General features: G+C 42.7%; 1 protein-coding gene and 1 pseudogene across 8 annotated transcripts in view; one reads left to right on the top strand and one right to left on the bottom strand.

The window, feature by feature from the left end:
• Positions 1-26,564, bottom strand: part of SEPT11 (septin 11) — a 104,614-nt gene that overhangs the window by 31,240 nt on the left and 46,810 nt on the right. For all 8 annotated transcript variants that reach the window (XM_018049614.1, XM_018049616.1, XM_018049615.1 and 5 more), the window contains exons 2-4: positions 23,370-23,484; positions 11,900-12,095; positions 4,037-4,223 (exon numbers count right to left, since the gene is read on the bottom strand). In XM_018049614.1, coding sequence (XP_017905103.1) covers positions 4,037-4,223; positions 11,900-12,095; positions 23,370-23,484 — 498 coding nt within the window. The remainder of the gene's footprint in view (positions 1-4,036; positions 4,224-11,899; positions 12,096-23,369; positions 23,485-26,564) is intronic.
• LOC102177425 lies at positions 1,723-3,189 on the top strand (annotated as a pseudogene).

Raw genomic sequence — 26,564 nt, 5'->3', positions numbered from 1 at the left:
GAAGATATTCGATAATCTTTTAATTCCATCTCTGAACACTTTACTTCCTCCCATCTGGCACTGAAAGCAAGCATCCTTGTAATTTCCTCTTCTGTGCCACCTCATTCTTCCTTACGGTGTAAAAGGAAATGTTACTCTATGACAAAGAACGATAACAAAGAAGCCTATTCTTTGAGTAACCAGCCACTCCTCTGTGACTCCTCCCAGCTACTTTAGGAGCTTGATTTTTGTATGTTTCTAACAGTCTAATACCAAGGTTTTCGGTAGTTAGAATAGTGGAACATTCAGCTCTCTGAGGATAGCATCCTTTCTTTCTTCTGATGACCTGAAAACTGCTAGGAGCAGGGAGCCTAAGTATTAACCAAAACAAAAATGGTTTCACCTACTTTTAAATTTTGCAAAATCACATCAACTAATTATCTTGAGAACCAGCTTCTATCAGATTACTTTGTGCCAGAATGAGATCTAGTGCCAAAGACAAAACTCGCTTTCAGAGCATCGGATACAGAGAGCTCAGGATTTGACAGCAACGGCAGAAAGCCCAGGACAAGGCCCGAGGACCCTCCAGCTCAAGCCCTAAAGCCCAGGGTGGGCCACTCTTCCCCCAGCTTGCCCTGGTGCTATCCACAAGGCACATTTTTTGAAATTCACTTTTAAAGAATAACTTCCTTCCACTCCCTGCTTGGTACAAAGGTTTCACTAAGATGCTATTGACATCTGATACCGAAGACCATGTGCTTCACCCAGGTCAGTTGAAAAGGGAACAGAAAGTGGTCCCAGCCAGAGAAAAGAGAGACTTCTGGGAGGTTTTCCGGGTCATGTCCGCATTCCTTTGCTTCTCCTTTCATCCCAAGAGCCAAACCAAAAATCCCTGATAACCCAGAATAAGATGATCCACTGATGGAAAAAAAATTATTCTTCCCTATTCCTTTACCTACTCCTAACCTTATCACGCATGGGCTTCCTCCAGCAAGTTGCAGGCTGAGGCAGACATCAGTGAGGGTTGGTGAATGTCTGAATCAGGACCTGGGCAACAAACTCCTCCCTGTTTTTCATATTGGCTAACTTTTGTGCACATTTGGTATTCAGTTAACATCAACATGCACAAAACGGCAGAGGGTCATACTTTCCTGGCCAATTCGATGAGAGTAGACAGAAGAACCAAGCAAATTTAGATTTAAAATCTCTTCTTCTTCAGAGGCAGGTGCTTGGAAATCTTTTCTTTAATTATCATATGTTTGCCCTAATTCTTCACTTGACTTGTACCAACAAACCTTTGACGACATCATTTTCAAATTCTCTCCAGCATTCCATCTCTACAATAATATTAATCCTTTGAAAGCAGTTCAACTTGCTTTATAGTGATTTTTTTTTTTTATTAGCTGCATTTTCCTTTTCTTTCCCCTTTGACATCAACTCTATGAAGCATAATCCTACTGTTGGATATCACCCTGACGTGGTGTACAAGCTCTGCCTTACTCAGGAAGCCACCTCCCTCTGCCTGCCTCCCAGCCCTGCTTCCAAGGACCTGAGAGGGCAGGGAGCAGGGTCCTCCTGCCCAGGACTCCTCACCCTCAATGGCTCACTGCAGCTGAATCAAATGAGATGAGGGAAGGTTTCTATTTATTCTCCCAAGAATACTCTAGCTGCAGGAATCCTCTTTGGCTGGTAGAATATGTTTGTGTAAAGCAGTGTGCCTGTGCAGGCTGGGGCCTGGGGAGCATGCGGACCTCCTATGGGCTGGTTCAGGCAGAGGCCTTGGGGACAGGCAGATCTTCTCAGCGGTCTCTATTATGTCCCTCCAGGGAGAAAGCATCCTTTAAGCAGAATTGTTGGGACAGAAGATAACACCCAACAAAGCCCCGTAAAGATATTAAGACTTGTTACTGATCTCAAAAGCAGGTTAGAGTCTAAGAGGAAACACTAGAGCGGAATTCTGTGGTTGTTCTTGTTGCCGTTTGCTGCTTCTTTATTTCACAATGTATCGTCTTCCTACTTATTTCAAAATGGAAAATCAAATTAGTCATCAAGTACGTCATCAAACGCGGTCAAACTTAGCAGCCCCTCTCTCAAATGTTGTGAAGGAGAGAGGTTACACATGTGCAAAGATCAGGGGTCAAATGCATTCTGAGACACTATTTCCTTTGAACACATGGTACAGATCTGTTTTAAAATCTAAGAAGTTAGACCAACTTTATCACATAGATAAAGAATTAACACTTTTAAAAAATTTTTTATACTTTAAGTTAAAGCCAAACCTATACAAACCCTTCAAAGAGAGGTTTAAAGCAAGTTTCTTTAAAAAAATAAATAATGAATTATTGTTCAATCTCCCTAAATTTAACCCTTCCTACAACCCTTTAAGGAGAAGGCAATGGCACCCCACTCCAGTACTCTTGCCTGGAAAATCTCATGGACGGAGGAGCCTGGTAGGTTGCAGTCTGTGGGGTCGCTAAGAGTCGGACACGACTGAGCGACTTCACTTTCACTTTTCACTTTCATGCATTGGAGAAGGAAATGGCAACCCACTCCAGTGTTCTTGCCTAGAGAATCCCAGGGATGAGGGAGCCTCATGGGCTGCCGCCTATGGGGTCACACAGAGTCGGACACGACTGAAGTGACTTAGCAGCAGCAGCAGCATGACCCTTTAAGTGTCTCCACTATCCGATTCCCCAACGCTCAACAGAGCACACATTAGTGCCAATTTAAGACCGGAAGCTCTCTTTTCCTCCCTGGCTGCTTGAAGATCAGCCGCCATCACGAATGACACAGCAAATATCCGGACCAGTAAGTTCACGACCAACCAACTACTTCAGCAGAAACGATGTCCTTCACCCTGGAAAGGCAATAGTCTCTAAGACAGAAATTCGGGGAAAAACTGGCCAGAATGTCCAAGATCAAATGTCATCTTTGTATTTGGATTCAGAACACATTTTGGTGGTGGTAAGACAACTGGCTTTGGCATGATTTACCATTCCTTGGATTATGCAAAGATGAATGAGTCCAAACACAGGCTTGCAAGACATGGCCCGTATGAGAAGAACAAGACCTCAAGAAAATAGTGCAAGAAACACAAGAACGGAGTGAAGAAAGTCAGGGGGACTGCAAAGGCCAGTTTTGCTGCTGGCAAAAAGTGAGCTGGAGCTTGGACGACAGAAGGACTAAAGATTCAATGACTCTATCTGTGGTGATTGTACAGATTTTTCATGAAAGACAAAATAAATGAAGACCTCTTACCTGAAAAAAAAAAAAAAAAAGAACTAAAGATACTTTGTAATAAGCTACATCATTTTGCTTTGTCCTAATATCCAGAGGTTTTGAAACATTTTTTTTTCATATTGTTAAACCTTATGGCTCTGTAAGCCAGTGAAAATATAAATACAGGGTTAGGAAGCAGAGGTGGGGATGAACAGGTGGAGATTTCTAGGGTAGTGAAACTACTCTATTTGATACTCTAGCGATAATTACATGTCATTATAAATGTGTCCAAGCCCACAGAATGTACAATATCAAGAGGGAACCCTCATGTAAACTATCAACTTGGGGTGACAGGGATGTGTCAATGTAGGTTTTTTGACTGTATCAATAACAAATGCACCGTCTTGGGGGGATATTGGTAATGGGGGGCTATGCATGTGGAGAGAAGGGAATCTATGGAAAATATCTGTACCTTGCTCTTAATTTTGCTGTGAACCTAAAACAGCTTCCGGGGTGGCTCAGATGGTAAAGAATCTGCCTGCAATGTGGGAGACCTGGTTTGATCCTTGGGTTGGAAAGATCCCCTGGAAGGGGGCATGGCAACCACTCCAGTACTCCTATCTGGAGAATCCTCATGGACAGAGAAGCCTGGGGGGCCACAGTCCATGGGGTCACAAAGAGTTGGACACGACTGAGCGACTAAGCACACACAAAACTACTGTAAAAAACAGTCTTTGAAATAAAACACCAAATTACACCGAAAGAAGAGCTCCCCTGGGCCTCTGGATAAAGGTGATCTTAGGGGAGAGTGGACGGCACCCAGAGCAGCAGTGAGTACCTTACTGTCCAGCTTCTTCATGGTCACCAGGTCCAGGGACTTGAGCGAATGGCCAGTGGGGGCGATGAAGTAGAGACATGCGTGGATCCTGGTGTCATGGTAGTTGAAGAGAGAACGTTTGATCTTCAGTTCCTCTTGCAAGTAGGCCTCAAACTGGGCATCGATATATTCCACAATCGGCTTATAGCTAGAATGCAGAAGAAAGTTATTAAAACATATTTTTATATCAGCATGTCGTTAGTCTCAAACCTCTTTGTACAATCCTCCAGGAAAGTCCTTAGTGGTTCCCTGTCCTCTAAGAGCTAAAGTCCAAGCTCCTTACCTTGGCAGCCCAGGCCTTTGGCCATATGGCCCCTAAACATCACCCCAGGCTCCCCTATCCTTCACCTCCCTAGTTCATGCTCTGTGCCCCGCATGGCAAGCTCCCGCCTGCCTCCAGGCCTTTCCTCATGCTAGATCCCCACTTGGAACGGTCTTCTTCCTGTTAATCTCCTGGCTAACATCCATCCTTTAAAACAGCAATTAGAAATATGTAGGACACACTGTCACTGCCCCATGGCACCCATGAAAGTATTGCTAAGAGACTGCGGCATTCTTCCCTGCTGGGCCAAAACTGAGCCTCAAAATCTGTCCCCATAAAGTGACTTTGACAGGCTCTCCCAACTGACTGGCATTGGTGCCCAGAGTGAAACTCCTTTGCGGTTTTAGGATGTGGCACCATCTCTGGCTGGCAGCCTCTCCCCACTCCTCTGGCCAGTCCTTCAGGGAGAAGGGCTAGCTACTCTGTGCTCTCAAAGAGCCCGGCGGAAGTGCCTGGTCAATTAGGATCAAGGTTCCTTCCAACTCTCAATTTTATGATTTGAAGGTAAACTGTCTTCTCACCAAATCATAATTCAAATCTGTTTTGAATAATTATGCATGACTCTATGAACTGACCACAAACACTATCATTAATAGCATATGCGGGATATATATTCAATAAACCACATGTTCTCCAGGGACAAAGTAGTTCATTAGGTCACTATGGAAAAGCCACAAATTCTTCCAGGTCTCCACAGGGACTGCTCAGAAGCTAGTGTCAGCAGTAATGAGACAGGTAGATTAGGAATAAAATGGGTTAATCCTTCCCCAGACTTACTACCTTGCTGAGGAATGATTTAAGCTTTAAAAAAAATAAAAACCTCTCAACACTCAACTCACAAACCCATAAGTTAAACTGAAATCCCTGAAAGGGAACTATAAATCTTTTATAATGAGGATGACAGCAGATGTCCTAAAAGAAAAAAAAAAAAAATTACGACCAAAACTGAAAACAGAAAAAAGTTTTCTTCTATTTTCCTTTGGTTATTTACTACAATCCATTGATTCAATTTGAGCAAAGCCTCTAGAGGTTTAAAGAAAAAGTAGACTGTGCCTGAAGAAAATCCTTGACATAATAGAAATCCTAATGAATTCCAATGGAAAGGATGAACAAGTAATAAGATTCTTCTACATGTTCCAACTTTAAAATATAGGCAGGTAAGGCTTCTCTGGTGGTTCAGTGGTTAAGAACCAGTAAAATGCAAGGAACACTGGTTCGATCTCAGATCCGGGAAGATCCCACACGCCATGGACCAACTAAGCCCCCGCCATAGCTACTGAAACCTGCATGCCCTAGAGCCCGTGCTCCGCAACAAGAGACGCCACTCATGAGAACCCCACACACCACAACTAGAGGCGTCCCCGCTTGCAAAGACCCATTGTAGCCAAAAAAATTAACAAATACATACATTAATTTTTTTAATATAAGCAGGTATTATATAACAATATTAATAGTCATTATTATGATAGGATAATTATGTAAAATGGTGGTTAGAAGCATGGACTCAAGTCAGACCAACTAAGATTAAACTCCAAATCCACAACTTTCTAACTTGCTTTGGACAAGTTACTAAACCTCTCTGTGTTTCAATTTCCTCACAGGTAACATCAAGGACAAAAATATCACCTATGTCAGAACTGATATGACAAATACATGAGCTAGTATATGCAAAAAACTAGCACATAAAACTGTGAGATATGACTATTTCACAGTAATTTAATAAACCACAAATACGAGAAAAGCAAGCCTGTTTTCAAAAAAGACGGGGGAAAAAAAAGGAAAAGGAACTTTGTACTGACCTAGATCCACGGTAACTCTTCTGCCACTGACTCATGCCCTGTAGGGCAGTGGCCCAGGCCACTTCAGTGAGGCCCACTCATGCCCTGCGAGTCCAAGGCCAGACTTTTGGGTCCCCTGACACAGGCAAGTCCTTGGGGAACCAGGGACCTCCCCAGCACCCTCTGAGCCCAGAAGGGAGGAAAGCAGCTCACGGTAGTTGCTCCTTCCTGTCCCCCCAGTTCCTGATTTGCAGCTTCCTGGCATATCCCCCAACAGTGGTCCAAGAATGTTTCTTCTTTCTAGTAATTTCCTTTTTGCCTTTGGTTTTGATTCTGTTCCTCCAACATTATGGGAGGCATAGCACCTCTCCTTTTCCAGTGAGGAGCGCTCTCTGCCCTGAATTCAGCATCTCCAAAGCCATCTCCTGTTCTCCTCTTACGCTTCAGGCTTCCTGCTGCCTTCCCCTGTTTAGGAGTTTGGGCCAATCTTTTCAATCTCCTTCTTTTCCGTGTATGCAGTTTCCTTGGAAAAATCACATTTCCTCTTGTGTTTCACTTAACCAGATCTCCTACCTAAGTTTCAGGCCACTGCATCCAACTGCTTACCAGATATTTCCACTTGCTTAGCTAATGTGCCCAAAATCACACTTCGTCTTGTCCCCAAACCCTACTAGCCCGTATTCCTTAGCTCAGCAGATGGCATCTCCATCCACACCACTGGCCAAATCAGAATCCTAGGTTCAATCCAGAGCCTACCTCCCACACATAGCCAAGTACAAGATCCCATCTGTTCTAGCCTCTATAGCATTATAAACAAATAAATGCATTTCAGGAAAACTATTGACCAAAATCACTATTTCCTCTCTTCCAGATTTCATTGTGTTGATGAAACAGCCTCTCTTGATGCATATAGTAAGTCAGCCTAGTGGCTTTGTTCTCCCTTCACATCCTTCAAATAAACTCTGCCCTCTCTCCATCTCCTGTCCACGTGTTATCTACACTCAAAGTCATAAAAATAAGGAAATTTCATCCTTATTTTTGCCTTTTGCTAGTTTCCATTCTTATAATGAGGATACCTATTTATATTCTGGTTTTGCCAATTCAAACTTCTCTGGATTGTAGCCATATCAAGAGAGGAAAGGGGGCAGGTAAACCAAATCAAGTTGTACATTTTCACATAATTTCCTTTTAAGGCATGGGGATATCCCTTTTTATCCTCAACTCTTTTTTTCCCCCATAAATATCCAGCCATTAAAAAAAAATTTTTTTGGCAGTGGTTAATCCTAAAAGTGATGGGAAAAAACATTTTATGCAAAGTTTTCTAGCCACCCAAGGTACCCATTGATCATGCTTGCAAAATAGCCCATGCCATTGTTCAGGGACTGACTCTCCACTTTGTATGTGAACAAATAAACAGATACTTGCCATATATTTTTCTCTCTCTTGCTATCTATTAGCCAAAGCTAATTTTCCTTATCCTTCCACTACCTCTACCAGAAAGTGTGACTAAGACAGAATCTAAAGATCGAACAGACTACTCCATTACCACTTTATAACTCTGATAAAGATTTGGTGAGTTTGAGGAGTCTCTCAGTGGACTTCAATTAGCCATGCTTTTTTATGCTATCATCATAGTTTGTAAGACGCTACTGACATTCTATCTCCCACCTCCTAAATATGCAGCAAATGAACTCTTCTACTTCCAGCAGAAGAATTCTTCCAGTAGAAGAATCTACTATAGCAGATTGCAGTTTCCCTTCTCCTGTAGACCTCTTTCCTTCTTCACTGAATAGTAGAGACAGCAGAACAAGAATGTCCTTAGACCACGAAGAGTTAATCATGCTATTAAACAAAACAGGAAACCTTACCCGACCTCTCTTCCTGCCTCCTTCTAGCTAGCCTGGTCCAAGGCAGATAGTGATGCAGGAATGCTGACATGTCCAAAGCCTACATAAACAAACTGGGACATTCTTGAAGTCTTGCATCGATGGCAGAAAATCTTGCCTAATCCTCAAAGTAGTAAAAATAATCATGGGTTTGGAGAAACAACACACCCCTTTGCATATGTTTACATACTGATACAAAAATGCATACCCTACTTCCAATTTTTTGATGGAAGCAGACCCTATCTGAATGAGTTTTTTTTTTTTTTTTTAAACAACAGGCATTTGGGTTTATAGTCAACCATGTCAACAATCCTTCTGGAGCACAGAGTTCTAAATGCCACTCAAAGAGGTTATGCAATAGCTGTCAAGAAATTTCAGAAGAAAAAAAAACATTTGGTATCTAGGTTAGGTTAATATCACACTTCCTCTCTTCTAAGTCTCCTTGGAAACTATTATTTGACCCAAATGAGTCAGGAATTTTCTTAAAGAGGCCTCCAGCTGCAAATGTGTGGATCAGCCTTGTACTGGCCACCTACTGCTCAGGGCTGGCGAGTGAAAACCCACCAGAAGGGTAGGAAGTCGCCATTTAAAGGAGAAGTGAAAAACGTAGTGGCAGTGCTGGGGCGATGACGGAGCAGGAATAGCTCAAGGAATCTCAGCAGCAAAATGCGGGAGGATGGTTCTCATTCCCGCCAGAAGGCATCCCGAAAAAGTCCGGCTGCTGCCTGCTCGGCAGGCAGCGCACACGCCTGACATTCCGCAACCCCAGGGAGAAACCTGCACAGGTCAGAGATGGAGATGGGTCCTCCTGACCACACGAGGACCAGGAGCCCCCTGGCTTGCTTCCCAGCTCCCACAATGCACTTGTGCTCGTCTGCTTGTCATCAGGGTTTCTCTTCATGTGTTTCACTGAGCATCACATACAGCATTCAGACAAGAATCTCTCCATCGTTCCTTGGAATTGAAGTCATAAATCAAGAGCAATTGCTCAGCTGCAGGAGCTGTGCTTAGCTGTTCCCCACTCAACACAATGTACAGATAGTCCATTTTGACAGATACAAAATAAAATCTTTCTTACTGTGTCTAACAATTGCTCCTGTTATTCCAGGCCAACGTTTACTGAAGAGCATATAAACTGCTCTATAGATAAACTAGAGCTCAGTGTTCAGCTAGAGCATGCATTAAATATTTCTGTCATTACTATGGGTCCATCTTTATATCAGAGACAGTTAAAATGTATCTAGACAATACATAGCTCTAGATTTTTAAAAAATGGTTAAAATTCCTCTTTAGAAAACACACACATATACCATACACAGTTCAGAGAAAAGTGAAGCAAACAAATAAACAAAACCTGGTATGATACAAATGAAGTGTCTGAGCCCTAAGCAAACAGACTGTAACTTAAAGTTCTGGTTGTCTTATGCACAAAATGTCACTGCACAAAAATGTCTCTGGAAGCTTCCTTCTAGAATTATCTTTGAGCCTGGGACAGTTTAACTTTCTCAAACCTTTTTTGGAGAATGAACATAAATATTTAAAATAACCATAAGGGATTCAAAGATTAGTGAAGAAGGATGAGTGATCTTGAGATGAATGCATGGGTGCACACCAGGAAGGTTTAAAAACTTAAACACTTCCCTCAAATAAGGACTACAGAAACTCAAAGAGTCGAACTTGCTTGGCTTTATCAATTGAGAAGGTTTGTTTTATAAAAATAAAACTTCACAGTATTACTTTATTATTAGGTGAAGTTATGTCAACCAGTTTTAGTGAATACCAAGATGGACTTATGGGCTTCCCTGGTGGTTCAGCTGGTAAACAATCTGCCTGCAATTCAGGAGACCCCAGCTTGATTCCTGAGTTGGGAAGATCCCATGGAGAAGCGATAGGCTACCCACTCCAGTATTCTTGGGCTTCCCTGGTGGCTCAGCTGGTAAAGAATCTTCCCATAATGCAGGAGACCTGGGTTGGGAAGATCTCCTGGAGGAGGGCATGGCAACCCACTCCAGTATTCTTGCCTGGAGAATCCTCAAGGACAGAGGAGCCTGGTGGGCTGCATGCAGTCCATGGGGTCACAGAGTCAGACACGACTGAGTGACAAAGCCCAGCAAGACTGACTTACAGCTAATAGCGTCTGTCTATATATAAACTATAGGATCAAAATTTTGAAGAAAAAAAAAAAAAAAAGACATTTCTTAAGCAGGTTAAACATGTCTGTTTTCTACACTGACAAAGAAGTTTCTTATAAATACATTATCTGGTTAGCTTAACAAACCCTTGCTGGATAGAGAATGATCTGAATTCCTCACTAGGCTCCACTGAGAAACCACACTCATTATTCAGACTCAATGTGGCCATTCTGCACCCAGCAGGCCACCCAACTGTGAGCAGCCTACAGGAAGACCCAGACAATGCACAAAGGAGCCACAGTGCTCACACCACAGCTCTAGCATCAATATTAAGATCCTGTGCCGGCTGGAAATCAGCTACGATATTTCCCATTGAGCTCTCACAAACACGCTTTCTTCACTTTGGGTTTTAGAAGCAGATACCCCTGGTTGCCAAAGCCATCAAAATACAGGATTACTCCCTATGATTACCACACCCCTCCTCCAGGCTCAGCCATTCACAGTGCCCTTCCTTAGACCCCACCTGAAAAGAGACTGTATGCAGATCCCATTGGAAGAGGCCTGAGAGTATCCAGTGTCATTCTCTTAGAGGGAGATAAACTGCCAAGGAGCCCATAGCTGGTTATTGGCAGAATTCAGACCACAAACCGGGTCTACTAAATCCTGGGCTCTAGATTCTTGGGCAAAATCATTATTGACTCCAAGTTTTCACTCAGAGCTGTAGGAATTTGGGGATTAAGTCAAATATCCCAATCTGTCTCAGTGACTAGGAGAGCATGAGTGCCTGCATGCATGCTAAGTCATTTCAGTTGTGTCCGACTCTTTGAAACCCTATGGATTACAGACCGCCAGGCTCCTCTGTCCATGGGACTCTCTGGGCAAGGATACTGGAGTGGGTTGCCATTTCCTCCTCTAGGGGATCATCCCAACCCAGGAACCGAAACAGTGTCACACCTCCTGCATTGGCAGGCGGGGTCTTTACCGCTATTGCCACCTGGGAAGCCCTAGGAGAGCAGGGCAGATTCTCATTCCAAACTCCTCCTACTTTTTAATGCCTGGTTTTTGTTTTGTTTTCTTGGCAGAGTTAAAGTGACAACATCAACAACAACAAAAAACAAACCAGAAACCACATTCCCCAGACCCTCTTGCAGCTAGTGTTCAGATGTGGCCTACTTTGTGCCAAGCAGCTACAGGCATACAAGATCTGGAGGCAGAGGGCATGTCACCCAAGGCAGAGGCCACACACAGGGAAAGGGGTTCTTCTTGCAGGTGGCGATGAAGGCATTCGGTTAACAGGGACAGATTCAGTGGAGGTTCTAGAGACCTGTCCCCAGCATCACAGGTACCAAATATATACAGTAATTTGTGGCAGGAGTTCCATTAACCCTAGATGTTTCTCTAGACTGCTTTTCTAGATGGGAAAGCCCCCAAACCTGGTTCCATGACTTTTCCAGGAAAAATCATAAGTTAGCTTATTCCTTCTAACAAATCTCTTTTCTGCTCATACTAGCTGGAATCAATTACATCGGCTGATTCTGACCTCAAGAACATTCTAAGACAATTTCTCAGAGGACAACAATGTCTTATCTTTTAGGTGACAGGAGACCAAGCCCTACAACGAGCTAACATTTGGTCTTTGCATTTACCCAGGATGAGTCTTGTTACCTCCTCATTCATTTACATCCCCACAAAATCCCAAGATGTACCTGTCATCTTTATTGATCTGATCTCCAAATCCCACAGTGTCAACGATGGTTAACTTCAGCCGCACATTGCTTTCCTGAAGCTCATAACTTCTGGCTTTTAACCGGACACCTGGTTCATTGTGAGTCGCTGGGTCACTTTCAAATTTGGTGTTGAATAATGTGTCCATTAATGTGGATTTGCCGATGCCCGTCTCGCCTGCATGACCACAAGGGAGAAATCAAAGAAAGTGTCAATGCCTCTGAAACATCAGTTCACATCACCAGGAGTGTTTTTTTCTTTTTTTAAATCATCATGTTAGAAAAACTTTTTGAAAAGTCAGTCTCACCAGATATCCCACCACAAAAAAAAATAGCTCTTTCCATGTGTGATCTATGGACCACCTCTCTAGAAATGCCTTAATGCATTTCAAAAACCATTTGGCAGAGAAGATCTTGAACTTATAGATCAAGATGCTCTTTTTTTACCTCTGAATAGAGAAACAGAACTTAAAAGCTTGCCTGTGGTCAGTTTGTGGTCATTTCAAAGACATAAACTGTAGCTCTTCCTTCTCTAAATGTTGGCATGTAAAACTATCAATATAGTACTTTAAAAAAAAAATCTATATTGCTGAGTTTCTGTTACTAGGAAAATGTAAGAGACTGATTGCATTTATATTGAAGTATCTGATACCATCTAATGTTGTGGGAAAGAATTACATTTTTTTCAAAACAACACTCTTAACAAATAACAACAAAAATAACAAACCCAGCTACAATTATTGAGCACTTACTTTGTACCAGGTCCTGTGACAAGAGCTTCCAATGTACTATCTCATTAAACCCTAGTACTAATTCCTATGGAATAAGTACTACTGTTTCCTCCCTTTTACAGATGAGGCATTAAAGCTTAGATAAGGTTTAAGTAACTTGTCTAAAGTCATATTGTTAAATGGCAAAGCCAGATTTCTCACTCGGGTTTGTGTGGTTCTAACACCTACATTCATTCAACCAATTCTGACATTGTTACAGAGAAAACTAACTGCCTAATATTTTCAGGTATGGTTATGAATCTGTGAGAATCCTTTGTATCTCTCCGTTTGCATTCCCCTATTCAGTAGACAGCAAGCATTTGTTAGATGTCCTGGTATTCAGGCTGATGTTTGTGACAATGAAATTGAATGATGTTAAACGACCTGCAATGATGGCCTTATTGGTTCACATTATAGTTCAAGTCATCAGGTTTCACTGAGCCTCTAATATATGCAAATCAGTGGCAGGTATTATACTAAATCAATCAAACGGTTAAGACCCAAATGTGGAGCCATGGAGAACTTTAACCTCATCTTTAAAATAAAGCCAAGAAAAACTTTCTCTTGATACTAATTCTTGAGTCAAAAATAGTTGGCAATGAGAAAGAACCCATCCACTTCTGTGGCCGCGGTTGAGCGTGTGGGGGTAGAAATCAAGAAACATTATCTACAGGAACGCATTTTTTAAAACAACATTTGGAAAATTTCCCCAATTAGATTTTCAGCTCAATTTAAACATACCAGTATACTGTAGCCCTTTCAAAAAATCTCAGTCCCATGATGTTCTTAGGGACAATGTCTCTCTTCTGAAGGGTTGCTGTAATGCCTTTTAGGCTGGTGACAATTCTATCGGAGAAAAAAAGAGCTCTGGGATTGGCAGCCTTAGGGCAACTTTCCCACTGAAAAGACAAAATCCACTTACTAATTAGAAGGTCTGTATTACTCATTGCTTTCCAGCATAGTATAAAAATGAAGTAGAACGGAATCTCTCTGTAACTGAGCTTTCTCTAATTAGAAGAGTCTGTGGTTTGCCACTGACTACCATGATTCATTTGTAGGATAAAAGTTGGTCAAGAACATTTGCCCAACTCTTCAGCTTTACCCATTGGACTTGATACACCTAAGATCAAAGAACTTCCTCCTTCATCAGTCTTCATTCAGCCAGTGTCTTTTCCAGCTTTGTGCCAAGTGTTGGGAATACAACAGTCAACTGGCTGGATATGGTGCGCACCCATAGCTTAGAATCTGATCTGGAACGTGACTGAATACCAACCAGACTCTGATTTACTATTATGGGAATGGTCTTTACATGTCTGCCATAACCACCTTCCTCTTACAAGCAAGACCATAGTTTATCCCTTGGACCTTGCTAATGACCACATGTAACTGGACCAGTGCTACCCCCTGTTGTCTCCTGGGGGTATCCCCAGGGCTGCACCCATGGAAGTGCAATTATGATGCTGTGAGAATGCTCCACATTGAACAGTGATCTGTGTATCTAATCACACTTCTCTCTTTGGGGCTTTGAGTCTGCACACAGCATGATGGCATGAGAAAGAAAAGATATACTAAGAGAAGTGAATAAGCAGAGGCCATGAGGCTATAAATACACAGAAGACATGTTGACAGACCATTAGCCAGGCACATAGGAGAAAGAGAGCAGACAGACACAGGAGACTTAGTATCCGAAACTCATTCATTTATAATACTTCGGTATTTACTATGTAACAAGCACAGGTGCTGGGGGTAAAATGGTAATTAATGATAGCAACTGAAATGTTTTGAATTTCTGTAATACCCTGAATGTTGTTCAGAATCTCCATGAAGTCTGGCTGTGTAGCAGTTAAGACTGCTTCCTGTCTTCCTTACTTTCTTTAATATTCTAACCAAAAAGACCCATCAATAAACATAATCAAAGTAGGCTCTGTAATGCTCAACAAGCACATACCCATGATTGGCAACTTAACAAAATAACTCTTGAGCAAAATAAAGTTACGAAGCAATGGATACAGAAACAAAACAGGGTTTTCACTCATAAGATACAGAGAATCCAGACAGCAATTCTGTATTGAAGGTACTCCAGTCATTTTAAGTACATGAGTATCTTTCCTGATACAGCAAACTTCTTTTCAGAATTTACTGGAGTGGGTAGCCTTTCCCTTCTCCAGGGGATCTTCCCCACCCAGGGACTGAATTCAGGTCTCCCGCATTGCGGGTGGATTCTTAACCAGCTGAGCCACAAGGGAAGCCCACAGTAAAGACAAAGGAAGAACAGAAGAGCTACCTGATAAAATTTCCTCTCTAAGGTCAAGGTTCTGACAGTGGAAAAGTGACCCATCTTACTTCCATCTCTTTCCCTCAGAACAGCCATAAAGACTACAATTTACATGGCAAGAATTCTAGGTTACCTGGACAGCACTGAAATTACCATGTAGTAAGTTGAGAATTAGTTAAGCATATGTGAATCAAGAATATGATGCTTTTTTTTAAGGCAACATAATTTTAATTATTATTTGCATTAAGGTGGACTTTATGAACAATTAGCATTCCAGGCCCTACTTATAGCACAGGGTTAATCAGCGGGTTGGAAAAACCACTGTTCCTCTAAATTCCAGAGTGCTTAACTTTCCATTTCTACGCTCTGTGCTTTTAAGAGCCCTAATTAGACACCGCTACCCTAGCAGCAGTGCAATTCACCAAAAGTATTTCACGAAGAAATGACAGTTTGGGGAATAAAAGGAATTCTAGAGAACTAGGAGAGCCTTTCAATGCGTTCGTTGTTGAGGTCAATCTCTGGCCTCAGAAAAGAAGGCATTTGCTATACTTTTAAGGACATGCAAGACCAAAAAGGCTTCCTTTGAACTGAGTAACTGAAAGCCTACCTGGCGTAAGTTACAACTCAAACCCAACAACCACAACAATATTTCGAGACAATTAAGACTAACAGCAACTCTAAAACATCTCAGAACTCCTGGCTCCGAGGAAGCCTTCCATAAAAAGTAACTGGAAAGTGGTCATAGTGATCACTTATACTGAGATTTGCCACTTTGGTAGATTTTTCTGAGTCTGTTGTTTATTCTGTGATAAGTTCATCTGCCTCAACAGTTGTTACAGTAATTAGAGATTTCCTCTTGAAGTGCTGTTTAGGGCTTCTGCTTCTGCCCCTGCCAGTGCTGGTAAGCTGGACACCCATAGCACAGTGGAAAGCAGGTTCTTCCATTCTGTTCTCAGGCTTACATAAATCTCAAGCTCTAAGCTGGACACTGCTTAAAAAGAAAAAGAAGGAAAACAAAAAGAGCACAGAGGAATGTATTATTAATTAGAAGGTAATTAATTGTAAACTGAGCAAATAGTTGATCGGTGAGTCAGCATTTTCACTCTGATCGCCAAAACTGGCTACTTGGATAATTATTATTATACCTACTCAAATAGCTGTGAATGAAAATCTGTCTGTCTCCTCTAAACAGTCGAGGTTTCATTCTTGGACGGAGCCAGATAATCAGAGAGTTATGTTGTTATTTTAACTCCTCACAGAATCCTGTTTGATGAAGCACGCTTTGGCTAATACCACCAGGGACTTGGAAGACCTGCATGTGACCCTCAGCAATGCATAGCTCAATGACCCCGAAGTGGGGGAAGCTCAGGAACCCAAGTTTAAATGGAGCGACAGCCACATATGTCTTTTCTGAAAATTTACAAGAGAGATTTTTCCAGGTAAACTGTATTTTATCTGCAGTAACCCTTTTGTTTTTAGTTTATAATTCCTATAAGTCTGTCCTCATTAAACATTTAACTTGTGTTTGGCACATATGTGTTTAACAAATATCCATAGACTGATTGGGACCCCCATGCTCTGGCCACACTAGCTAAGAGATAAATGTGTTCCTGAGAGAATCAACTGCCATAGGCAGGTCTTTGCTCTGACTCCAATCTTCACTTTGTTTTCTGGGGTTAATTTTATCTTTATTCATTCATTTATTCATTCTACCCTTAAACCACTTATAGCCTTTCCTGGAAAAGCAAGCTGGGATAAAAATGTTTAAGATCTGATTGCAAAATTCCACAGCTAATGATGACACTATTGCCTTAGCTAAAATGATCTTAAACTCGTCTGCTTTCTATTTCTCTTCTGCCATTCTCTCAAAACAACCAGTGAAATTATTATTTAAAATTCTACTCTCAAAATGTGTTATTAATATACTTTGACCCTACTATTGAACTGGTTGCTCTTCAAAAGCCAGGATGTCGCAGTATTTTATCCCTCTGTGTAGGTGCACAGAGAACCACACACAGCAGGATCAATGGTGTAGCTTCTCACAGAGCTGGTGTCATTTTGGAAAGAGAATGACAACGATCAATAAATTCTGAATTGTGAAAAAAGGCTGGGTACTAACTTAGAAATACAGTGTGGATAAGAAAGAAAAGCTTATTAAAAAGAACGACATAACGCCATTTGCAGCAACATGGATGGACATAGAGAGTGTCCTACTGAGTGAAGTAAGTCAGACAGAGGAGAAATATTGTATGACATCCTTATATGTGGAATCTAAAAAGAAATGATACAAATGAACTTACAAATCAGAGAGAGACTCACAGTCTTAGAAAACCAACTTACGGTTGCAGGAGAAGGGATAGTTAGGGAGTTTGGGAAGGTCATGTACATACTGCTATATTCAAAACAGGTAGCCAGCAAGGTGGTATCCATTGTATAGCACATGGAGCTCTGCTCAATGTTACCTGCCAGCCTAGATGGGAGGGGCGCTGGAGGAGAATGGATACAAGTATATGCACCGCTGAGTCCCTTTGCTGTTCCCCTACCACAACTATAACATTGTTAATTGGCTATCAGTTCAGTTCAGTCACTCAGTCATGTCCGACTTTTTACAACCCCATGAATTGCAGCACTCCAGGCCTCCCTGTCCATCACCAACTCCTGGAGTTCACTCAAACTCACGTCCATCGGGTCAGTGATGCCATCCAGCCATCTCATCCTCTGTCATCCCCTTCTCCTCCTGCCCCCAATCCCTCCCAGCATCAGAGTCTTTTCCAATGAGTCAACTCTTCACATGAGGTGGCCAAAGTATTGGAGTTTCAGCTTTAGCATCATTCCTTCCAAAGAACACCAGGACTGATCTCATTTAGAATGGACTGGTTGGATCTCCTTGCAGTCCAAGGGCCTCTCAAGAGTCTTCTCCAACACCACAGTTCCAAACATCAATTCTTCGGCGCTCAGCTTTCTTCACAGTCCAACTCTCACATCCATACATGACCACAGGAAAAACCATAGCCTTGACTAGACGGACCTTTGTTGGCAAAGTAATGTCTCTGCTTTTGAATATGCTGTCTAGGTTGGTCATAACTTTCCTTCCAAGGATTAAGCGTCTTTTAATTTCTATACCTCAATACAAAATAAAAAGTTTAAAGTTTAAGAAAGAAACACTTTATTTAAACTGAAGTACAGCTTTGGGGATGAACTGGCATGTTACAGGCAAGAGGGAGGGTAAAAGAACTATGAACCCTTGGCCGTCTGATACCCGATTTAGCATCAAGAATCCTCTTCCAGACTTCAGTAGTTAAGAATCTGCCTGCCAATGCAGGGGACATGGGTTTGATCCTTGGTCGGGAAGATTCCACATGCTGCGGAGCCACTAAGCGCATTCGCAGCAGCTACTGAGCCTGCACACCCTAGAGGCCATGCTCCACAACTAAAGAAGCCACCACAATGAGAAGCACACGCACCACAGCTGGAGAGCAGCCCCGACTCGCCGCAACTAGAGAAAGCCACGAAGAGCTAGTGCAGCCAAAAAAACAAGAATTCGCTTCCCAGTTAAGTGAACACTACTCTCCTGCTGTTACATTCTCTCCAGGACTGCGAGATAGGCTCTAACAATATTTAATTCAGTGCCTCTAAAACGAAACGAAGCGCACACCAGGATTAATTTCTGCCCTGGTTTGTTTCCTCTCTCTTTGCAACCTGTGGGCTCTTCCCACAAAACAAACTTACGATTCTAAGACCTTTTAGAAAAACATCAGCTTCCTTACTAGGATCGTAACTTTTTTTTCAGTCTTTAATTTCCTTCCCTATCTTTCACCCAAAATAATGATGCTATCAACACCATGGGCGCGCATACTGTGTAAAACACATAAATGCACAGTAGGATGACAAGGAGAAGAGAAAGTAGCATGGATACTCAAGTTAAATATGACACCCACTTCTCTAAGTGGCTGTCAAAACATTTGGATCAACTAGAATGCTTTTCGTAGACTCTTACTTTAAAAATAGAGCATTAATTGACACTGAGAACTGTCTTCTTCTACGGATATTTTGCTGTAAAGTATTTGTGAAGGGATTTGATGTGTTTTATCCTCTGAAGATAAGTACATTTAACTTAATGCTGACAGCCCCTGTTTCTCAAAGAACTAAAGCTCGTTCCAACCAAAGGGCTCCAAAGTGAAAGTGAAAGTGAAGTCGCTTAGTCGTGTCCGACTCTTTGCGACCCCATGGGCAATAGCCTGCACCAGGCTCCTCTGTCCATGAGATTTTCTAGGCAAGAGTACTGGAGTGGGTTGCCATTTCCTTCTCCAAAGTGCTGTGCAAAAGAACCCGGATTGCTAGATATACAGGCAGAGAAGGAGGGGGAAGGACTTACTATGAAGTAAAAAAAGGAAAATGCGAAAAGCAGAACAGCATGATCTCATTTGTATAAAACCAAAACAGAACAGCGCTTATCCAGTCACGAGAGACCTGTTTCTATCTGCCCAGTGTCTGGCTCCCCCGTGCTCTGCCTGCCTTCTGCCCATGTCTCCTCTTCTCGGGGACCCTCATGTGTTTCAGGGTAGATAAACCCCATCTCCCACCCCGGGTGGGTGGATGACTCAGGCCTGTGGATCAGACAATCCCGTGACTATTGAAGAAGCCGTGTCAGGAATGGCTTCTTCTTCCCCCTGAGGTTGCTGAGCTGGAGACACTGCCGGCAGCCCCACCACCTCAGGGAAGAAAAAGCCCAAACACGGTAAAAGCCGCGCGGAAGCCAGCAGGATCGAAAACTGGAGACGGAGCCCTGGAAATGCTCTTTGAATTCTTAGACCAGGCTGTTCTTAATTACACAACTCGGTATAGGATCTTTGCAGTGTGTTTTGGGGTTGAGGAAGAGCCTTAACTCAGTTTAAACTAGATTTCTGCGATTCTCTGTGGAAATTTTCCTAATCCAAGACCAGTCAGAGAGAGGTGCAACACTGCTGGCTTTGAGGATGGAGGAAAAGGTCCAAGTATCAGGGAATGTGGGCAGCCTCTAACAGAGGGGAAAAAAGGAAGTGTCTTCTCCCCTTGAATTCCAGAAAGGAGCACAGCCTTGCAGAGGCCTTGATTTTAGCCCTGCAAGACCCATGTTGGACTTCAACAACACAGACATGCTCGATGCTCTGTGGTGACCTAAATGGGAAGGAACTCCAAGAAAAAGTGGATACATGTGTACCTGGGGCTGATTCACTTTGGGGTACAGCAGAAACTAATAACATTGTCAAGTAACTATACTCCAATAAAAATTAATTTTTAAAAATTAATTAATGAAAAAGCTGTAAAATAATAACTGGTGTTGTTTTCAGCCTCTGAAAATAACTTCCAAGTGTAGGAAGTTTGTAGAAGGATTCCACAGTTTTATCTCTGTGGAATGAAAATGAGGGTGGGAGGGGAAAAATAGGGATACTTTATAATTTTTTAACTAGAAATATGCATTGTATTAGGGCATCCCTTGTGGCTCAGATGGTAAAGAGTCCGTCTGCAATGCAGAAGACCTGGGTTCAATCCCTGGTGGGGAAAATCCCTTGGAGGAGGGCATGAAATCCACTCGAGTATTCTTGCCTGGAGAATCCCATGGACAGAGCAGGCTAGTGGGCTACAGTCCACGGAGTCACACAGAGTTGGACACAACTGAGTGACTAACACACACCCATCCCATATAATGGACTTCCAAGATGGCGCTAGTGGTAAAGACCCCACCTGCCAATGCAGGAGACACAGAAGATGTGGGTTCGATTCCTAGGTTGGGAAGATCCCCTGGAGGAGGACATGGCAACCCACTCCAGTATTCTTGCCTGGAGAATCCCATTGACAGAGGAGCCTGGCGGGCTACAGTCCATGGGGTCTCAAAGAGTCAGACACGACTGAAGCAACTTAGCACTCATAATATTAAGTAAGTGAAAAACTAATTTTAAACGTGGTTACGAATGGAGTCCAGGGGGTCTCAAAAAAAGTCTGACACAACCTAGTGACTAAACAACAACCAAGAATGGAACCAGAGTAAAAACCTAAGAATCTCAGGAATCATCACCCACCCAGGGGAATCGGAATACCAGCTGCTTTCCAAATGCAACAGCACAGCATGGATGTGTCTTGTGAGGAATTCCAACTACTATCACTAATTGCACTACTAACACAATGGTCAGCCAACGAGCCAACACTTGCATACCACACACCAGGTCAAACCAGATCCTTCCAGTCTGGTTCCACTGGACGAGACAGCGGAGGCTGGATTGTAACTCTCAAATGCATTCTAGAAGCTGATTTTGAAGGCAGGGCTGGGGGAGACAGACAAGAGAAGCTAGAATAGTAATTGGCCTACAATTTAGCATACTTTTCAATAGAAAAATCAACAAATTGCCAACAAATCACTATGCTAATGAAGAATCACTCTGCTCTGCAATGAGCATTTAGCAGAAGAGAAAAAACAACTCATTTATGCCACTCTGTAGAGCAAGCTGCCATTCCAGGGGGTCCCCTGCTGAATTTTAATGTGGGGAAAACAGAAAAAAGGAGAGCTGGCGGCTCTGCTCATCTTCCTCTCTGGTGCTCGAGACAGAACGCCAAACAGTGAGCTGGCTGGGGGGTAGATTGGCGGTGGCTTTCAATGCCCATGCAGATGCCACATTCAACATGCTCCTCTCGAAGATTTTCAGAAAGGAAGATATCTACCCCTCCCTCTCAACAACTGACTTCCACTGAACACACACCTTTCTCTGCTAAATTCACTTCATTTTACTTAGACAAGAGAAGTCAGTCAGGTACATTCTGCTAAGCTTGTAGGGAGGAGACATACAGAATACATATTGGCTACAGGTAGAATTCCTTTTGGTTTGTCTTGAAGTCTATGCCCAGAAGACAATGGCCATGAAACAGTGTAACCCGAGCCACTTCTCTGCTGGGCAGCCTGGTCCTCCATCAAGAGTGACAGGGAAGCTGAAGGAAAGGCCATGATCTATTTCAAGGACACGTCTGCTTCCAATCAACAGGAGAGCCCTGTTTCTACTTTCCTCTTTTTCTCCACCTTCTTTCCTACCTTCCTCCTCTTGGTTTAAAAAAGATATGGCTAAAGAAGAAAAATACCCGAGACCAGAAGCACAGGCCAATACATCACATTTAATGGCTATGAATAAAACATAGTGGAGATGCAAACACGTAAGTCAGATCTCTTTGGCCTTTTCCCATTTATCTACCAGGGATATATGGAGATCAATTTCAGACTCCAATTGAAACACTAAAGGTTAATTCAATAATTCAGGTGGAAATTTTATTTCATGTATAAAATAGGATTTAAGATTGCCTTTTACTCTAAAAGCAAAATTTTCAAGTATTCTCAGTTTATCAAAGTGGTTAAAGTAATTGCAGATTTTACCTGCAGTAGGCAGAAGTATATCTTTAAAAAGATTTCAATGGAGATTACTGCTAAGTCACTTCAGTCATGTCCGATTCTGTGCAACCGCATAGAGGGCAGCCCACCAGGCTCCCCCGTCCCTAAGATTCTCCAGGCAAGAACACTGGAGTGGGTTGCCATTTCCTTCTCCAATGCATGAAAGTGAAAAGTGAAAGTGAAGTCGCTCAGTCATGTCCGACTCTTAGCGACCCCGTGGACTGCAACCCACCAGGCTCCTCCATCTATAGGATTTTCCAGGCAAAAGTACTGGAGTGGGGTGCCATTCCCTTCTCTGAATGGAGATTACTACTGCACCCTATTCAGAAACCCTGGAAACAAATTTTTAAATGCTTTTGAATGATCTTCCTGTGTATGTGTACATCCGTTCCTTCCCTCCACTTCCTACAGTCTAGTATGGGCTTCCCAGCAGGCTCAGTGGTAAAGAATCCGCCTGCCAATGCAGGAGACACAAGAGATGCGGGTTCAGTCCCTGCTTTGGGAAGATCCCCTGGAGAAGGAAATGACAACCCACTCCAGTATTCTTGCCTGGAAAAGTCCATGGACAGAGGAGCCTGGTGGGCTACAGTCCATGTGGGTGTAAAAAATTGGACATGACGGAGTACTCATAGTCTAGTTAGGGTCTAAGTCCCTCCCCTGTGAAAAATTAAAATAAGTGATTCAACAGCAATATTAAACTGATCATTGCTTGACTATGTGACATAAATAAAAATAATTTGAGCAACACCACGAAACTGACAAAGCATTTATGTCTCTATCTTTGAGTTAGCCAAAAAGTTTCTTCAGGACGAACTTTTTGGCCAAGCTAAGAACTGTGTGGCATATGTGGAGTAGAGATATTATTGTCTTGCTTTACAGATAATAAATGAGTGAAAATGTCATTCCCTTATTTCCCGAAACATGCCCCTCTGACAGTCACCTTCCGACACCTAAGAGTCAGACTCGTTGCTCAGCGGCAAGTGATGAGCCACTTACCAACACACAGGATGTTGAAACAGAATCCTTGAGAAGTCGACTTGTTGACAAGCTGGTCGGGGAGACTGTCAAATCCAACATGGCCAGAAAGGGATAAGTTTCGAAGCTCTTCATTCTGGAATGTCAGAAGGGAAACGTTTGAGAGCCTGTGACAACACCCCCCCTCCCACTCCCGTCCTCTCTTCTTGGCACATGGGGAAAAAGGCGACCCCTCTGTGCCCACCCCCTCCCTGGCATCTACACAACCGAAGCCACCAACTCTAGAACCATACTCTTTATACAAAAATCACACCGACTCCCAAAGCACACCATCTCCCGCCCAGGCAGCTCAGGAATGCTTACAGGTGCGCCAGTTCAGGGGAAATACGCTTTCCAGAGGGGGCTGATATCGACATGCTCTAAGTGACACTAAAACCCCAACCCTTTGGACAGCCTCAAGCGCTCAAGAAAACTTTTCAACCCAGAGGGAAAAAATAAAGGACTCTCTTCCAGACACAGGAAGGAGCTTTCAGAAACTCGCAGTGGAGGATGCATTCCCATTCCTATGCAGAAATTCTGCAACCACCATATTGAACATATTGAAAATGGCACAGCACAGGGCTTGGTTCCTTCTCTAGCATGAACTGGACAGGCTTTGTGGGGCCTCCTTGCTCTCCCCTGCAGGCTCTGCACTCCCCACGCCTGCTCAAGAGTCTACTGAAGGAGAATGGGGCTAAGGTAGTTATCGTATTTCAAAAGGTGGATGACTTAGGCTGTATTATACGGTGCTAACTTCCTCCACTACTACTCCACTTCACTATCTACTACTGCGGGCAGGAATCCCTCAGAAGAAATGGAGTAGCCATCATGGTCAACAAAAGAGTCTGAAATGCAATCTCAAAAATGAGAGAATGATCTCCTTTCGTTTCCAAGGCAAACCATTCAATATCACAGTAATCCAAGTCTATGCTCCAACCAGTAACGCTGAAGAAGCTGAAGTTGAATGGTTCTATGAAGACCTACAAGACCTTTGAGAACTAACACCCAAGAAAGATGTCCTTTTCATTATAGGGGACTGGAATGTAAAAGTAGGAAGTCAAGAAAAATCTGGAGTAACAGGCAAATCAGGCCTTGGAATACGGAATGAATCAGGGCAAAGGCTAATAGAGTTTTGCAAAGAGAACACACTGATCATAGCAAACACCTTCTTCCAACAAGTGAAGACTCTACACGTGGACATCACCAGATGGTCAACACCAAAATCAGATTGATTATATTCTTTGCAGCCAAAGATGGAGAAGCTCTACACAGTCAGCGAAAACAAGACCAGGAGCTGACTGTGGCTCAGATCACGAACTCCTTATTGCCAAATTCAGACTTAAACTGAAGAAAGTAGGGGAAACCATTAGATCATTCAGGTATGACCTAAATCAAATCCCTTATGATTATACATGGAAGTGAGAAATAGATTTAAGGGCCTAGATCTGATAGATAAATGCTTGATGAACTATGGACGGAGGAGGTTCATGACATTGTAAAGAGACAGGGATCAAGACCATCCCCATGGAAAAGAAATGCAAAAAAGCAAAATGGCTGTCTGAGGAAACCTTACAAACAGCTGTGAAAAGAAGAGAAGCGAAAAGCAAAGGAGAAAAGGAAAGATATAAGGATCTGAATGCAGAGTTCCATCCAAAGAATAGTAAGGAGAGATAAGAAAGCCTTCCTCAGCGATCAATGCAAAGAAATAGAGGAAAACAACAGAATGGGAAAGACTAGAGATCTCTTCAAGAAAATTAGAGATACCAAGGGAACATTTCATGCAAAGATGAACACAAAAAAGGACAGAAATGGTATGGACCTAACAGAAGCAGAAGATATTAAGAAGAGGTGGCAAGAATACACAGAAGAACTATACAAAAAAGATCTTCACGACCCAGATAATCATGATGGTGTGATCACTCATCTAGAGTCAGACATCCTAGAATGTGAAGTCAAGTGGGCCTTAGAAAGCATCACTATGAACAAAGCTAGTAGAGGTGACGGAATTCCAGCTGAGCTCTTCTAAATCCTGAAAGATGATGCTGTGAAAATGCTGCACTCAATATGTCAGCAAACTTGGAAAACTCAGCAGTGGCCACAGGACTGGAAAAGGTCAGTTTTCATTCCAATCCCAAAGAAAGGCAATGACAAAGAATGCTCAAACTACCGCACAATTGCACTCATCTCACACTCTAGTAAAGTAATGCTCAAAATTCTCCAAGTCAGGCTTCAGCAATACGTGAATTGTGAACTTCCAGATGTTCAAGCTGGTTTTAGAAAAGGCAGAGGAACCAGAGATCAAATTGCCAACATCTGCTGGATCATGGAAAAAGCAAGAGAGTTCCAGAAAAACATCTATTTCTGCTTTATTGACTATGCCAAAGCCTTTGACTGTGTGGATCAAAATAAACTGTGGAAAATTCTGAAAAAGATGGGAATACCAGACCACCTGACCTGCCTCTTGAGAAACCTATATGCAGGTCAGGAAGCAACAGTTAGAACTGGACATGGAACAACAGACTGGTTCCAAATAGGAAAAGGAGTACGTCAAGGCTGTATATTGTTACCCTGCTTATTTAACTTCTATGCAGAGCACATCATGAGAAATGCTGGGCTGGAAGAAACACTAGCTGGAATCAAGACTGCCAGGAGAAATATCAATCACCTCAGATATGCAGATGACACCACCCTTATGGCAGAAAGTGAAGAGGAACTAAAAAGCCTCTTGATGAAAGTGAAAGAGGAGAGTGAAAAAGTTGGCTTAAAGCTCAACATTCAGAAGATGAAGATCATGGCATCCGGTCCCATCACTTCATGGGAAATAGATGGGGAAACAGTGGAAACAGCATCAGACTTTATTTTTCTGGGCTCCAAAATCACTGCAGATGGCAATTGCAGCCATGAAATTAAAAGACGCTTACTCCTTAGAAGGAAAGTTATGACCAACCTAGACAGTATATTACAAAGCAGAGACATTACTTTGTCCACAAAGGTCCGTCTAGTCAAAGCTATGGTTTTTCCAGTGGTCATGTATGGATGTAAGAGTTGGACTGTGAAGAAAGCTGAGCGCCAAAGAATTGATGCTTTTGAACTGTGGTGTTCAAAAGTCCCTTGGACTGCAGGGAGATCCAACCAGTCTATCCTAAAGGAGACCAGTCCTGGGTGTTCACTGGAAGG

The sequence above is a fragment of the Capra hircus genome, chromosome 6 (assembly GCF_001704415.2).
Source record: "Capra hircus breed San Clemente chromosome 6, ASM170441v1, whole genome shotgun sequence".
Classification (NCBI taxonomy): domain Eukaryota; kingdom Metazoa; phylum Chordata; class Mammalia; order Artiodactyla; family Bovidae; genus Capra; species Capra hircus.
Note: the sequence above shows the minus strand (reverse complement) of the source record. Positions and strands in the feature narration are given on the sequence as shown.